The sequence below is a fragment of the Oncorhynchus tshawytscha genome, linkage group LG29 (assembly GCF_018296145.1).
Source record: "Oncorhynchus tshawytscha isolate Ot180627B linkage group LG29, Otsh_v2.0, whole genome shotgun sequence".
Lineage (NCBI taxonomy): Eukaryota > Metazoa > Chordata > Actinopteri > Salmoniformes > Salmonidae > Oncorhynchus > Oncorhynchus tshawytscha.
In genome coordinates, this window is record NC_056457.1 from 15,858,068 (window position 1) to 15,875,737 (window position 17,670).

The 17,670-nt window shown below is 39.8% G+C and overlaps 1 protein-coding gene across 1 annotated transcript; it reads right to left on the bottom strand.

Moving 5' to 3' along the window:
- Positions 1-1,219: 1,219 nt before the first annotated feature.
- rdh12l (retinol dehydrogenase 12, like) lies at positions 1,220-13,396 on the bottom strand. Its single transcript, XM_024392801.2, has 7 exons — positions 13,208-13,396; positions 12,718-12,833; positions 9,768-9,923; positions 6,007-6,111; positions 4,710-4,919; positions 4,302-4,494; positions 1,220-1,669 (listed from the first exon to the last, which is right to left on the bottom strand). The coding sequence occupies exons 1-7, from the start codon at positions 13,216-13,218 to the stop codon at positions 1,567-1,569; spliced, it is 894 nt and encodes a 297-aa protein (XP_024248569.1). The 5' UTR covers positions 13,219-13,396; the 3' UTR covers positions 1,220-1,566.
- Positions 13,397-17,670: the final 4,274 nt, after the last annotated feature.

Sequence of the window (17,670 nt, forward strand, 5' to 3'; positions counted from 1 at the left end):
TTTAGTTAGAATGTTTTTTTTTAAATGTAGAAAATATTATTTGAAAGCCACTATACAGTGGAAACTCATTATGAAATCCGAAGTAGGTAAATACCCCTAAAGGGGAAGTCTGTATTTGAAACAGTAACAAAGCGACAATCCCGCCACTGATTTAGTAAAGAGCTGAGGGATGGGGCTGGGTTAATGTCACCACTCTCAAATTCAGAGCTATTTGCAAGGACTGACCACCCATGGTATCAATATTATAGTTTTAACCATGGTTTGAGGCTATACAGTGTTTGTTAAAAATTACATTGTTTACAAGCAATAGAGTAAAACAATCTCATATTTTGGGTTTTGATGGGGTACGGCAGTTGAACTGAGCTCATTAGGCATTCAAGTTATATTGGGTATACAGCACCATTCAAAAGTTAGGACACACCTACTCATTCCAGGGTTTTTCATAATTGTTTTACTATTTTCTACATTGTAGAATAATAGTGAAGACATATGAAGTGACACACATGGAATTATGTAGCAACCAAAAAAAGTGTTAAAAAAAATCTATTTTTTTATTTGATATTGTCCAAAGTAGCCACCCTTTGCCTTGATGACAGCTTTTCACATTCTCTCAACCAGCTTCATGGGGTAGTCACCTGGAATGCATTTCAATTAAGAGGTGTGCCTTGTTAAAAGTTCATTTGTGGAATTTATTTTCTTCTTACTACATTTGAACCAATCAGTTGTGTTGTGACAAGGTAGGGTGGTATACAGAAAATAGCCCTATTTGGTAAAAGACCAAGTCCATATTACATATTATTACGGTAAGAACAGCTCAAATAAGCAAAGCGAAATGACAGTCCATCATTACTTTAAGACATGAAGGTCAGTCAATTCTGAACATTTCAAGAACTTTTAAAATTTCTTAATGTGCAGTCGCATAAACCATAAAGCACAATGAAATGAAACTGGCTCTCATGAGGACCGCCACAGGAAAGGATGACCCAGAGTTACCTCTGCTACAGAGGTTAATTTCATTAGAGTTAACTGCACCTCAGTAACAGACACATTTCCAAATCAACTGTTCAGAGGATACGGTGTGAATCAGGCCATAGTCAAATTGCTGCAAAGAAACCACTAAAGGACCCCTAATAATAATAAGAGACTTGCTTGGGCCAAGAAACACCAGCAATGGACATTAGACTAATTAATTATATATATTAATTTAAAAGTCCAAAGATTGATGGAGCAGTTACAGATTAGTGATTTAATGTTAGTGTGATAACTTAAGACAGTAAACAGCAGTCTAATAATGTACAATATTATGACTGTGTACAGTACGGTAAAAAAACAACATATATTCCATCTCAAATGCCAGTGGCAATGAACCATGTTAAATTGTATTTTGGATGTTACATATATAAGTACTGTCAACTACATCATTTCAATTAAAATACCACATCATAATATGATATGTTGGAATGTGTCCATGGGACAAAGGACTTTCATTTAAGATGCTGTACATGTGTTGTATTCTTCAGTGCTCATACATCTCAAAATGTAAACCATACACCTTTTGGGAGTTATTCAATCCCATGACAGAGAAAGCATCCGGCAGCTTAGCTCCCACAGTTTCTGGGCCGTGTCATCGTCTAAAGCAGAGCTTGAGCAGTTGGCTGGTGCGCAGTCACTGTGGGCACACAGACAAGACGATCATGTGTCTAACACCGTTTAATAGAAAATACTACATACAAATGCAACAATATTAGAAGAAATGACATGTATGGATGAAGCCGGAAGAATCACACTCATCGATGTATTCTTTCAAACTAAATATCCTGCATGTGCATATCGACTGAGTATACCTAACTTTAGCAATACCTTCCTATACTGAATAAAAATATAAAAAACGCAACATGCAACAATTTCATTGATTTTACTGAGTTACAGTTCATATAAGGAAATCAGTCAACTGAAATAAATAAATTAGGCTCTAATCTACAGATTTCACAAGACTTTGAATACAGATATTCATCTCACCTTCAAAAAATAAAATAAAAATGGGCCTCAGGATCTCGTGATGATATTTTTGTGCAATCAAATTGCCATCGATAAAATATAATTATCTGATGTCACAGTCATCTCTGAAGGTTAGAGTGTTTTCAACTTCCATGCAGTGAGCCTTTAAAGATTCACTGGACATCTGCGAGGCAGTGCTGAAGTTCAGCAGCACTCCATATTTGGTTTTCACCTGGTTGAGCGTTTCAAATCTCTCATCCATGGATGTCCCAGCAGAGTCGATCACAATCTTGAAGTAGTAGTAGACTTCAAGGTTTTTCAGTGCATCAGTCACTGGTTCGTCAGGAGCCTCATAGCTGAAATGCCTCTTCTCTTTTAGAACAGCCTCCACATTAATTTCTTCACAAATGCTTTTGGCTGTTGTCTGGGCCTCCGAGAATCCAGTTTCCCAGTATGTAGTGAGGGAGGCCTTTGCATTACATTCACTGCGATATCAGCAGAGGCGGATTGGAGGAGCTTGTTCACCTTGTTCGTCATTGTCAATATCTCACACTATACGACACAGCAAATCAAGAAGCGGTAGGACCCAACTTCCTCTGCAAGTGCTTGTGCTTCCACTTTGGCCACAGGATCGTTGATCGTCTGTCTGGCTTCCAGTAATGCCTCCCGAACCTCAGAAGCCCGATACCGGATTACATGAACACTTTGGAGCCTACTCCTCCATCTTGTGTCACTCCATGACTTCACGGTGATGTTACCGCGTTTCTTCAAAATAGTCCATCTTTGTGTGCCAGCTGAAAAAGCGGCGAAGAACTTTTGCACATGCCCAAAAAACCCAACTGCATCTTTTGGTTTAGAGTAGGTGCTCCACATGAGACCAACACAGCACTGGGATGTTTTATCAGCAGTCTGGCTTGTACTCCTTGGTGCTTGCCCTTTATGTTGGCCCCATTATCATAAGCTTGCCCTCTGCAATCTTCAAATGGAATATTCAGCTCGTTCAGCTTATCTAAGAAGACATTGGACAGATTCAAGCCTGTTGTAACCTCAACATTCACAAAGCTGAGAAAGTGCTCCTTGATCTCTGGCTTTCCCTTTAAAAGCCACACTTCTCAGAATAATGGACATTTGCTCCTGGTGACTAATGTCATGTGTACAGTCCAAGATAATGGAGAAGTACTTTGAGTCTCTTACTTGAGTCACTAATTGCTTCCAGAATCTTGTCACTCACAATCTGTATCAGCTCAATCTGTGTGCGCTTCCCAAGGTAATGAGCATGTGACTCTCAATCTTTAATTTTGCTGAGACGGTTTTCCATAACAGGGTCAAATTTTGCCAGTAATTCAACCTCTTTTAGGAAGTTTCCATTATCTGGTTGGAAGAGTTTGTCTGATGAACCCCTGAACGCTAGGTTTCTTTCAGCCAGAGACTAGGTGATATTTAAACCTGTAAAAAAAAAAATCCCGCCATCTCTTGCAGCCTCCAAAATTGTCATTTGTATCTGGTCAAGAGTCTGTCCCCGACTCACCATGCCAATTGCACGTGCAGCTGTGTAATGATCATGCGGTTTAGTCAGCTTCCTGATATGCCACACCGGTCATGTGGATGGGTTATCTTGGCAAAAGAGAAATGCTCATTAACAGGGTTGTAAATAAATTTGTTCACAAAAAGAGATAAATAAGGTTTTTATGCGTATGGGAAATTTCTGGGTGTCTTTTATTTCAGCTCATGAAACTAACACTTTACATGTTGCGTTTATATTTTTGTTCAGTGTAATATTAAGTTCTCCCTCCTTTGCCCTCAGAACAACCTCAATTCATCAGGGCATGGACTCTACAAGGTGTTGAAAGCGTTCCACAGGGATGCTGGCCCATGTTGACTCCAATGCTTACCATAGTTGTGTCAAGTTGGCTGGATGTCCTTTGGGTGGTGGACCAATTTTGATACACACAGGAAACGGTTGAGCATGGAAAAACCCAGCAGCATTGCAGTTCTTGACACAAACCGGTGCGCCTGGAACCTACTACCATACCCCCGTTCAAAAGGCACTTAAATATTTTGTCTTGCCCATTCACACTGAATGGCACACATACAGAATCCATGTCTTAATTGTATCAATGCTTAAAAAATGTAAAATCCTTCTTTAACTGGTCTCCTCCTCTTTATCTACACTGATTGAGGTGGATTTAATAAACGACATCAATAAATGATCATAGCTTTCACCTAGATTCACCTGGTCAGTCGATGTCAAGGAAAGAGCAGGTGTTCACATACATATATAAATCACACACACACACACACACCTGTAATATCCACCACTCTCGGTTTCCAGTTCAGGTGCCACAGCACAGTAGATAGTGGTCTGAGCTCCTTGCACGGATGTCTTGGTGAAGGGACTGATCATCTTCATGATAGCTGCCTGAGGTGCGCTCAGGTGCCGCCACAGGTCAGTCTGAACCACGCCAGGGTGGAGGGAGTATGCAGTCACACCAGTGCCTGATAGAGGACAATTCAATTCAATACTTTTGACAAAAGGGTTGCAGCTTCAAACACCCTTCAGAAATCCTGTGGTAGCACTTTATTTTACAGTAACAGATATGACCAGGCATTTGTTATGAATTTACATGGTAAAATGGTAATCATGCAGTAATAACATAATATTCATTATTGTTTGATTCTTTGGGACTGCAAAGTAGTAGACAAACCCAAACCTTGTAGCTTCTTGGCCAGGGAGCGGGTGAAGAGGACATTAGCTAGCTTGCTCTGGCTATACGCTTTCTTCTTGTCATAGCCCTTCTCACTGTTGATGTCGTCCAGGTTGATGGTGCCCCATGAATGAGCCATGGAGGACACATTGATGATCCTGGCCGGGGTCGACCTTTTGATCAGGTCAACCAATAAGTGGGTCAACAGGAAGTGACCTAAGCGACAAGATGGAGTGCTTTGAAAGCATTTGATTGGTAGATTTGATGTTGATTAGTTGCATTGGATTCATGCATTTGAACTGTGGTTGTGCAAAAATCATATTCTGGTGATGGTCACCTTCAATCCAGTGTATTAGTTAGTATCACTTGTGATCTGACCTTTCATTACATCTCCTCTATATAACTTTAAAATGTGTCGACTGAACTTAGTCATAAGAAAGACTAACTGAATTCATCATCGCACTTCCTTATGTTACAGGTGGGTTAGCTGACAACATCACAAAAAAAGATGTGTGCGCTTCCATGGGGCAGAAGTCAGCCTGTGGTGGTTCTGGATGCTAGCAAGAAACTGACATGTGGGGAATCGTAAGTGGCTCGTTTCATCTTGTTCTTGACACCAAGTTTTGTTTTGAGGTGTTTTGACTGATTTCATGTCAATGTTAATATGGCCCAAAAATACACTACAGTAGCTAGCTAACCAACAACTGTACCAATGTATTTGAGCGATAACAATTGTGACAATGTATTTACGTTTTCAATAAACATTGGAGACACAAAATAGCTTACATGTTGTAAACAATCTAAGCCAACCCAGTTCGTTGTTCCCCATTAGTTGCGCCTGCGTCTGTTTTGCTACTAAAAATACAACCTGTCTACAGCTGCACGGCTTCCTTGGACAGAGATTTACATAAAGCGTAAAACTGTAGTAAAATATCAATAATAGGAGATCAGTACGTACAAGTCACGACTTGTATGAAATGCTGTGTGGTATGGAAATTTGCTCATTTGCCTTTGGTGTGAATCACATGCATTCATCCATGTGGTTAATCATTAGTAAATGATACATTTATTTAGTGAGACGTCTGTCAAAATATAACCACATTTCTGTCCCCAAGAAAGTAAGCAGCTACATTGGCACTTCCTTATGGGAATGGCTAACGTTACTAGTACAGCCGTTTCGCAGTTAAACACTCATCTCATTTATCAATGATAGCTTGTACGTTCGTGCCCTTTTAGAATTATGTGAGGTCTGGCCAAAAGGGGAATTTTATTCCGCTTCCTTGTGCTACATAGTTTCACTTACCCATGTGGTTGACGCCAATCTGCATTTCAAATCCATCAGCTGTTTTCCCATGCGGACACACCATGACGCCAGCATTGTTGATGAGGATGTTGAGTTTCGTCTCCTCTACAGAAAATAATATTAAACATTTTAAACGTCTAACTGTTGGTCAGGAGTGCAAATGAATCAATCCATTAAGTTGTGATACAATCAAGCCTGCATATGTTGAAGAGAGCATCTGAGGTTTGCATTAAGCAGGTGGCTATGGGAAAATAACAAGCAGTATAGGGTAAATCCATTTAAATTCAATCCCTTTTTAACAGCATTCCTTTTGGATTTTAACTAAATGTTCCATACATGTTTGTCCGTGGAAGTGGTCAGAAAGTGACTATTTGGACTAGAATTGCAAAAAGAGATAAAAAGGTGCTCAAAGTTGATCCATTTTGCATTCCCCACAATACCATGACACATCCATTACCACTGGAAACGAGAAATGATTGAGTGAGATCATTTAAAAGCTTAGCGTTGTCAAACTATTTTATGTCTTGAAGAAAAATGTTCATACAAATTGACATCTAAAAACAACTAAACTCAGATATTTTTCATATTCGCATATGTTGTAGCTTTGACCCCATTTCACATCTGAGGTTTTTGTGTTGAGACCCAAAACGAACACAGGGTGGGTGTCATTTCCATCATATAAATATAACTCATAGAATGGACCTATACATTCAGACCACTGTAATATAGCTTGTGCACCATTGAAAATGTACATTAAATTGACATTTTAACTTCTAAGTACTGCCACAAAGATGACCGCCGGTCCACCCACTGTCGAAAGGCAACTTAAAATGGTCATGTCTATTCTATTATCTATATTTCAATAGGTTTCTTATAGAGTATAGACAGTATAAGTTAAAACAGATATTCCCATTCAGGTCAACATTCTTCTCCAACCATCATTGTCAAATCAATTTTTATTTGTCACATACAAGTATTTAGCAGATGTTATTGCAGGTGTAGCAAAATACTTGTGTTTCTAGCTCCAACAGTGCAGTAATAGCTAACAAGTAATATCTAACAATTACCCACAATCCAAGTAAAGCAATTAAGAATATATAAATATTTAGATGAACAATGAGCGCCATAGACTAAGATACAGTAGAATAGGACAGAATACAGTATATATGAGATGAGTAAATGCAAAATATGTAAACATTACTTTCAAAGTGACTAGTGTTCCAATTATGAAAAGTGGCCAGTGATTTCAAGTCTATGTACAGGGCAGCAGCCTCTCATGTGCTAGTGATGGCTATTTAACAGTCTGATGGCCTTGAGATAGAAGCTGATTTCAGTCTCTCGGTCCCAGCTTTGATGCACCTGACCGCGCTTTCTGGATGATAGCAGGGTGAACAGGCAGTGGCTCAGGTGGTTTTTATCCTTGATTATATTTTTGGCCTTCCTGTGACATTGGGTACTGTAGGTGTCCTGGAGGGCAGGTAGTTTGCCCCCGGTGATGCGTTGTGCAGATCACACCACCCTCTGGAGAGCCCTGCGATTGTGGGAGGTGCAGTTGCCATTCCAGGCTGTGATACAGCCCGACAGGAGGCTCTCAATTGTGCATCTGTAAAAGTTTGAGGTGACAAGCCAAATTTCTTCTGCCTCCTAAGGTTGAAGAGGCGCTGTTGCACCTTCTTCACCACACTGTCTGTGTGGGTGGACCATTTTAGTTTGTCAATGATGTGTACGCCAAGGAACATGAAGCTTTCCACCTTCTCCACTGCGTTCCCGCCAATGTTGATAGGGGGGTGCGCCCTCTGCTGTTTCCTGAATTCCATGATCAGCTTCTTTGTTTTGTTGATGTTGGGGGAGAGGTTATTTTCCTGGTACTACACTCCCAGGGACCTCACCTCCTCCCTTTATGCAGTCTCGTCATTGTTGGTAATCAGTCCTACTACTGTTGCGTCGTCTGAAAACTTGATGATTGAGTTTGAGGCGTGCGTGGCCCCGCAGTCAATGGTGAACAGGGAGTACAGGAGGGGGCTGAGCAAGCATCCTTGTGGGGCCCCAGCGTTGACGATCAGCGAAGTGGAGATGTTGTTTCCTACCTTCACCATCTGGGGGCGGCCCGTCAGGAAGTCCAGGACCCAGTTGCACAGGACAGGGTTCAGACCCAGGGCATCGAGCTTAATGATGAGGTTAGAGGGTACTATGGTGTTGAATGCTGAGCTATAGTCAATGAACAGCATTCTTACATAGGTATGATGGGATAGAGCAGTGTGCCGTGCTATGGAGATGCATCGTCTGTGGATATGTTGGGGCAGTAAGGAAATTGAAGTGGGTCTATAGTGACAGGTAGGGTAGAGGTGATATGATCCTTGAATAGTCTCTCAAAGCACTTCATGATGACAGAAGTGAGTGCTACGGGGCGATAGTCATTTAGTTCAGTTACCTTTGCTTTCTTGGGTACAGGAACAATGGTGGACATCTTGAAGCAAGTAGAGACAGCAGACTGGGATAGGGAAAGATTGAATATGTCCATAAACACTCCAGCCAGCTGGTCTGCGCATGCTCGGAGGACGTGGCTAGGGATGCCGTCTGGGCCGGCAGCCTTGCGAGGGTTAACACACTTAAATGTCTTACTCACATCAGCCACGGAGAAGGAGAGCCCACAGTCCTTTGTAGCGGGCTGCGTCGGTGGCAATGTGTTCTCCTCATAGCGGGCAAAGGAGGCGTTTAGCTTGTCCGGAAGCAAGACATCGGTGTCCGTGACGTGGCTGGTTTTCCCTTTGTAGTCCGTGATTGTCTGTAGGTCTTGCCACATACATCTTGTGTCTGAGCTGTTGAATTGCGACTCCACTCTGTCTCTATAATGACGTTTTGCCTTTGAGTGCCTTGTATTTGGCCAAATTCCCAGTCACCTTGCCATGGTTAAATTCGATGGTTCGCACATTCAGGTTTGAACTAATGTTGCCATCTATCCACGGTTTCTGGTTAGGGTAGGTTTTAATAGTCAGTGGGTACAACATCTCCTATACACATCCTGATAAACTCAGTCACCGTATCAGTATATTCGTCTATGTTGTTCTCGTAAGTTACCCGGAACACATTCCAGTCGCGTGATCAAAACAATCTTGAAGCATGGATTCCCAATTGGTCAGACCAGTGTTGAATTGTGGTACCATTTGAAAGTTTAAAATGTACTAAAATGGGAATTACATTTTTTCTGTCAAAACATGACACCCACACTGTATTCAAGAGCATGTTGTGTCTCAACCTATGGCAGGCACAACACAAAAACCTTCATGTAAAATAGGGTCTAAGCTACAACATATGCAAATAATATGCAAATAATAATAAAAGTTTTTATAAATCTGAGTTTACACATTTTTAGATAAAGAAATACTATTTAGATTTAAAAAAAAATTTCCCAGAAATGATTAAATAGTTTGACAACCCTGTTTGTAAGCTTTTAAATTATATGAACTATATCTGAACTGTTTATATTTTCTAGTGATGAAGACAAGGATGTGTCATGGTATGGTGGGGTATGCAAAATGGGTCAACTTTGAAAACCTCTCTCTTGTGAATGTTGTCATTCAGGTCCAAAAAGTCACTTTATGAGCACTTCTACAATGGGCAAATATGTATGGAAGGTTTTTGTTCAAATCAAAAGGGGTGCTGTCAAAAAAAGTAAATGAATTTTCCCTATAGAGATTCCATGTGGAGTAATAACTAAGCAACTGAAAAAATGTTTCAAGTCATGTCTTATTCTCTCTCACCCTTGTTAATGGTCTCTGCAAACTCGCGGATGGACTTGGTGTCTGACAAATCAAGCTTCTTGATGACAACATTTTGGCTACCAGAGCCTTCTATGACTTCTTTCAGGGCCCCCTCAGCTTTCTCCATGTCTCTGCAGGCCATGATTATCCTGGCCCCTATGAAGAAATTGTGGGGGGAATATTATTAGATTATTCCAGCTCAATCAGAATTCAACTCAGGATGTCAATCATGCAGGCTTTTCAGGAGGATATTGGACAGAACATTCATATCTACATTAAAAAATATATATATTAGAAAATGTAAGAATCTTACAAATAACAAATAACCATTAGCAGCCCCTGCTGGACAGTCACACACAGTGGTGTATTGCTATTTTTTAAGGTGATTTTATTAATCATTTAAAAAAGTAAATGTGTCATAATTTCCTCAAAGTTTGTACCGACAGATGTATCCAATTGAATAGCATATCATTATAGAATATGCATAAAATGCATCCTCTGCCCACACATATCTCAGTTTCATGGGAATAAGCATTTATATATTCTTGAATGACTATTTTGCGAGTGAATTAGAGGAAATGGTGTTAAACTATTAGCCTTTCTTGTATTTTGTTTCAATCAAAGCATAGTCCATTTGGAAAGTGTTCAGACCCCTTGACTTTTTCATGTTACAGCCTTTTCTAAAATGGATGAAAATTGTATTTTCCCCTCATCAAGCTAAAACACAATACCCCATGATGACAAAGCAAAAACAGGTTTAGAAAGTTTAGCAAATGTATATCTAAAAAAATATATATCACATTTACATAAGTATTCAGACCCTTGACTCAGTACTTTTTTGAAGCATCTTCGGCAGCGATTACAGCTTTGAGTCTTCTTGGGTATGACGCTACAAGCTTGGCACTCCTGTATTTGGGGAGTTTCTCACATTCTTCTCTGCAGATCCTCAAGCTCTGTCAGGTTGGACGGGGAGCGTCGTGGCACAGCTATTTTCAGGTCTCTCCAGAGATGTTCGATCGGGTTCAAGTCCGGACTCTGGCTGGACCACTCAAGGACATTCAGCAACTTGTCCCGAAGCCACTCCTGCGTTGTCTTGGCTGTGTTTTCTTAGGGTCAATGTCCTGTTGGAAGGTGAACCTTCGCCCCAGTCTGAGGTCCTGAGCACTCTAGAGAAGGTTTTCATGGAGCTCTGTACTTTGCTCCCTTCATCTTTCCCTCGATCCTGATTAGTCTCACTGTCCCTGCCACTGAAAAACATCCCCACAGCATGATGCTGCCACCACTATGCTTCACCGTAGAGATGGTGCTAGGTTTCCTCCATATGTGATGCTTGGCATTCAGGCCAAATAGTTCAATCTTGGTTTCATCTGACCAGAGAACCTGGTTTCTCATGGTCTGAGTCTTTAGGAGCCTTTTGGCAAACTCCAAGCGGGCTGTCATGTGCCTTTTACTGAGGAGTGCCTTCCGTCTGGCCCCTCTACCATAAAGGCCTGATTGGTGGAATGCTGCAGAGATGGTTGTCCTTCTGGAAAGTTCTCCCATCTCCACAGAGGAACTCTGGAGCTCTGTCAGAGTGACCATCGGGTTCTTGGTCACCTCCATGACCAAAGCCCTTCTCCCCCGATTGTTCAGTTTGGCCAGGTGGTCAGCTCTAGGAAGAGTGGTTCCAAACTTCTTCCATTTAAGAATCATGGAGGCCACTGTGTTCTTGGGGACCTTCAATAATGCAGACATTTTTTGGTACCCTTCTCCAGATCTGTGCCTCGACACAATCCTGTCTCGGAGCTCTACAGACATTTCCTTCGACCTCATGGCTTGGTTTTTGCTCTGCCATGCACGGTCAACTGTGAGACCTTATATAGACAGGTGTGTGCCTTTTCAAATCATGTCCAATCAATAAAATGTACCACAGGTGGACTCCAATCAAGGTGTAGAAACACCAATAATTATCTGTTTATTTTTTTTATAAATTTACAAAAATCTTTTCACTTTGTCATTATGGTGTATTGTGTGTAGGAAAAAAGCTGTCTGAGCTGTCTGTTTAAACTACCAGCACACAGCTCAGACACCCATGCATACCCCACAACAGGCACATGAGAAAACTATTCAGCTTCAGCTAATCATCCTAAAATCTCATTAGAAACGAGGAGGCCTTTTTGGTGTAACAGTAATGTTACAGGCTTACTATGCCATGGTATTTGGTTCTGTTATTTAAAATGCTAATGAATCATTATGTGATTGTGCGAGACATTGATTTTACATCTAATTTTACTAAATGATCACCATAGTTAGAAGTGGTCATTTATTTGTAATAATAATGATCTTCTATTTGTAATAATAATTTTTGAGTATGACTATTAGGCGTAGGCAACAGATCATTAGTCATTTTAAGCGATTGGAGGCCCCTTCCTGGAGCTAAAAGGAAGTGAAAATAAATCATTGCACAGACACCAGAGAGAAGACAGGGAAGAAACCACCATCTACCTACAACACAGATTTATTTGGTTTGTCATCCTATAGTTTTTCATGAAATTTTGGAAATTAATATAATTTATTTACAATGAATCAGAATTAATTTTCCAGAAATAGTTTTACCAGCTCCGCTCCTCCGCGCTCCAGCAGCATATACTACTACTACTGCGTGTTGTATTATGATTACATAGAAGCTTCAGCAAATTGATGAGAATCCATAATACAACTGATTCTACAAATTGCAAACTATGATCAGTTGATCATGTGTTTCACTGCTTGGCATCCATGAGCAAATATGGGCTCCAAAGTGTTTTTGACTAGGAAGCGAGGAGAGAGGATTTGAGGAATCAGGAAAAGACCAATTGAGAAATAGCCCAAGACACATGCAACAGGTCATGGTGAAACATCTTGCATAACTGTTACAACACATTCCTGTATGGAAACGTCATCATGGATTTATGTATCACTGTAGGTCTACCTCTCTTTGCCAGGTCCAGCGCTGTCTCTTTGCCAATACCAGTGTTGGCTCCAGTTATGAGCACTGTTTTGCCATCAAGTCTGTCTGTGGATGACCATGTTCTCCGGAAGAGATATCTAAGACATTGAGGGAAATCACTATGACTCAGTAGGCCATAGGGTGTGGACCCCTGACAAAAAAAAAAAGTGCGGAACAACTCTACCTACAAGGATAACGAATTTAAATGGAAAGACAATTTTCCAACCACAGTTGAGCTAACATTAGAGAAATATAAACGTTAGGTAATTATCCACACAAATGCCAACAAGCCAGGCTATGGCAGTTTTGATAACATAAGTAACGTTATACACAAATATTATCCACAACATAAGCAGCTCAGTGATTATACTATACGTACTTCTTGATCGGGTACAATTCGTTGTGAAATAGATACAAGTTAGTAAATTTGCCTATGCCAGAACAACATTTAAATAATTGCCGCTATACTCACCCAAACGGCATTTCGAAACAGAGCTACAAATGATGGTACTGAAATAATTAATCCTTAATCCTCAATTGATTCGCCTATATTGAAATCAATACACCCGCATTTGCATCCAATATTTCGTATCTGATTTACAGCCAAGCTTCGACAGCATGTCAAAAGTAAAACTCTACTCATTAGCAGATAACGTTGATGAATGCGGAAGCAGACGTTTCATTGGCTGTTACTGTGTCACATGGGTGATTTTAGCCAATACAATCGTTGCAGGGAAATACAATACTTGGATTTTGACGAGACATGAGGCAATTCTGATACCTGGCCACAAGAAACAACAACAACAAGAAGAAGAGTATAATACACTTTTTTATAGAAATAATATATATATTTTTAGATAAAGGTACATTTTCTACCAAACATTTGTTGTGTTCATATTTATATTTAATATGGATCCCCATTAGCCAAGGCAGCAGCTGCTCTTCCTGGGGTCCAGCAAAAATTAAGGCAGATATCATTTTTACAACATATACATTTCACAACACATTAAGTGTGTGCCCACATGCCAATACTCTACTACCACATATCTACAACATAAAATCTATGTGTACCTGTGTGTATAGTGCATATGTTATTGTGTGTTCATGTGTGCATGCGTGTGTCTGCGCATGTCTCTTCACAGTCCCCACTGTTCCATAAGGTGTATTTCATCAGTTTTTTAAATCTCATTCTACGGTTTGCATGAGTTACTTGATGTGGAATAGAGTTCCATGTAGTCATGGCTCTATGTAGTAATGTGCGCCTCCCATAACCTGTTCTGGACTTGGGGACTGTGAAGAGACCTCAGGTGGCATGTCTTGTGGGTTATGCATGGGTGTCTGAGCTGTGTGCTAGTAGATTAGATAGACAGCTCAGTGCATTCCATATGTCAATACTTTTCAGAAATACAAGTAGTGATGCAGTCGATCTCTTCTCTACTTTGAACCAGGAGAGATTGACATGCATATTATTAATGATAGCTCTCTGTGTACATTTAAGGGTCAGCCTTGCTGCCCTGTTCTGGGCCAATTATGATTTTCCTCTTTGTGGCATCTGACCACACGACTGGACAGTAGTCCAGGTGCAATAAAACTAGGGCCTGTAGGACCTGCCATGTTGATAGCGTTGTCAAGAAGGCAAAGCTGCGCTTTATAACGGACAGACCTCTCCACATCTTAGATACTGTTGCATCAATATGTTTTGACCATGACAGTTTGCAATCCAGGGTTACTCCAAGCAGTTTAGTTTCCTAATCTTCCTTCAATAATTGTGCCTGCTCCATTAATCAAAATTATGTTTTTATAGTAGTGTAGTAATTGGATGAATGAATAGGCCTATGCATGGGACAGTAGATTACATACGTATGCTTCGTGTAGGGTTGAGGGAAATTAGCTTTAGAAGAATCAACAATGGTATTGTTTCATTGGCTCATAGCTAAGCGACTTAACTCCAAGTTAGAGATATATAACTTAGAGACAGTATATATGTCAAACCTGAAGTTAAGTCCCTTAACAAGTTGGCTCGATGATGCTACCTGTTTGGACTGTTAGCATGCTAACAATGATGAAGTAGTATATCCTTGTGATATATCAGTTATTTAAGCCAATATTTCCTAATGTCTGACTTTTAAAAAGAGTGGGATGAAAGTGCTGAGACATTTCTCATGAGATCACATCGTGTCTTTGGTGATGTAGGCCAACGCCTATCTGTAAAGTTACATGTAAATGTATGTAAATTAAATGCACGAGTAGCTTTAATTCATAGTCAAACATAATTGGGCAAATTCAGGTTGAAGAATTTATTGAAGATATTGACTGATTAAACCTACTTAATCTGTGCACTGCGTGTCCATTAATGCCCACTAGATGGAGTACTTCAATCAATAAAACCTTATTTTGCCTTTCAAATCAAATCAAATTTGTTATTGGTCACATACACATATTTAGCAGATGTTATTGCGGGTGTAGCGAATTGCTTGTGTTCATAGCTCCAACAGTGCAGTAATATCTAACAATTCACAACTAAACACACAATCTAAAAGTAAAATCATGAGATTAAGAAATATATAAATATTAGGATGAGCAATGTAGGAGTGGCATTGACTAAAATACAGTGGAAAAGAATACAGTATATACATATGAAATGGGTAAAGCAGTATGTAAACATTATTAAAGTGACTAGTGTTCCAATATCATTATTATTCCAGAGGGTCTTTCACTTGTTATTACTTTTTTAGCTGTAAAAATTGCTAAACACCACCTTAATTCATGTGCAAGTTGTTGATGAAGAGAAAAATAGTTAATGCAATTCTGATGAAAAGGTGGTCTGGTAGGAAATTGAAAACATTTCAACATGTGAAATGGGGTAAAGCACTGCGATGAAAACATGGGGCTTCATTTGAACTTCATGCTGACTTAGTTCGAGGACAATAGCAATGGATTATGGACAGGACAGTCACACTAGCTGTGCCAATCATTGCTTTAAGCCTATGGCCATGCTTTCTTGGCATCATATGCCTCTTGTCCTACAGTATGTGTGGTTCATTGACTAAATAGAGGTTTGGATTCTCTCCAGTGCACGCAGCCAGTATGGGCGTGATGGTGGGTTTTGGAAAGGTGCAGAGACCACTGCTGTGGATACCCCAATCTCTGACACACAGTTTGTGGAAATGTATCCTCTGAGGTTTGTCCATTTTGGGCTCCAATCGCTGTATAAAATGTGTAAGCAATTTTCTGCATCTAAAGCAACTTGATTGGGAGCCATGTTTTCAGTCACTGTTGCTACTGTTACTGTTTTTCAAGGGCGTTTGAATAATCCGACTGTATGTGTGAGAGTTTTAACGTGTTTCACAAGTCACCTTTTCTACCCGACTTGAAGTTTGAGTTTCGTTCATAGTAGTCAGGATATAACATAGTCTTTGCAGTTGTTGAAGTTTGGTGAAGTGTTACCTGACATGTAGCTTTAGTGACTGCCTGACCCCTCCAACATCATTTTATTGTCATTGCCATATGAGAGAATCCATATGGAAATGATGTTACATTTTATAACAACGTTCATAAAAATGCAATTTTAGCAGCATTTTTATACACGTTTTATATTATAAACGCTTATAAATTGCAACTCTTATAATGCTTATCAGTTGTTCCACTAACATGAAATAAATAATAATCTTCAGAGATGATTTTTTCAAGGCAACAAAATAACTAGGGCTTTACAATGATGGTGAGACATGGATACATTTTTTGATGAAGAGGGTTGAAATGTTCCTGGAAGTGACACAGTGTTGATGGAGGGACATGCCAAAATGCTGAATTTTGGCACTTCAGCAAGCCTTTATTCAAATTATTTTTTTATTGCATTCTCCATGTGTTCTATATTAAAGAGCTCTTAATTTAATGTAACAGGCTTAGAAAAGTATATATTGATGCACAATTTCTACTTAAAATATAAAAGGGACACAAAAAGCACTCATTTTGTGGAATGACCCTTATACACGCTCATAAATGTTTATAAATATGTACAAATAATAAAATATTTATGAAATAGGCCTATTAATTATTTTTTTAATGAAAGTTGTTCTAAAGTGTTACCCTAATACTTATTTCTGGTATGTTTTTCACTTTATGTCTCATTGTTTATGATGTCTTACTCTCAGACGACACAGATACTATTATGGCCTGTTGTGTTGATTGAAAACAATGACTTAGTGTCGAAAATGTTTCCTTCTGAGCGTTTAGCGTCTGGTGTGTTAGGATACAAAATCATCTTGCGAGGTAAGACCCCATTGACAGCCCAGAAACATTTGGAATTAGTTAGCTTCTTCCTGACATACGTATGGGCTTCCTGACATATGGGATACAAATGTAATGAGTCACTCCTCAAAGTGTATTTTCTTGCTATGTAGTTCATTACTTTTTAAGAGACAGTTGTTATTTCTGTGTAATATAGTATGACATAGTATACACCATCCATTTAATTCTAACATTTACGTTTTAGCTAAAGTTCCTTGTGGTTGACACAGATCTTCTGCTGGTAATAGTGAACCCAGAGGGGGTCTCAGCGGTATATCAGATATAAAATTGATAAACCAGATTATTAAGACATTTAACCACGGCTCCAAATCTAGCTTTGAACAGAGCAGATTAGAAACAGAAACCATCATCACCGGATGGATCTTCCTTTAATTGCTTCCATCCCTGTTTGAGTTAGTTTGTTTTCTAATGGTTCACTCACATTTGTTTTTCATTTGCCAGATTTACAATTTCACTACCGGGAGGACCCCTCCGACTTGATCCAAGATGTCACCCACTAGGGGAAGTCGTCTTGTGTGTCAGTGCAAAATGTGCCGATGGAGGGAAACTGGGTGTCTGTCTGGGTCAGGACCCAGGAGCCTAGGTTCTTCTTTCTGAGTTATGACCTAATGTAAACTGCCACTT

What these genes read in the sequence shown, in the direction of transcription:
- rdh12l (XM_024392801.2), bottom strand. An exon ending in GCTGGACCTGGCAAAGAGAG is followed by an intron (nt 9,924 to 12,717) that starts GTAGACCTACAG and finishes ATTTCTTCATAG; the next exon opens with GGGCCAGGATAATCATGGCC. An exon ending in TGCAGAGACCATTAACAAGG is followed by an intron (nt 6,112 to 9,767) that starts GTGAGAGAGAAT and finishes TATTTTCTGTAG; the next exon opens with AGGAGACGAAACTCAACATC.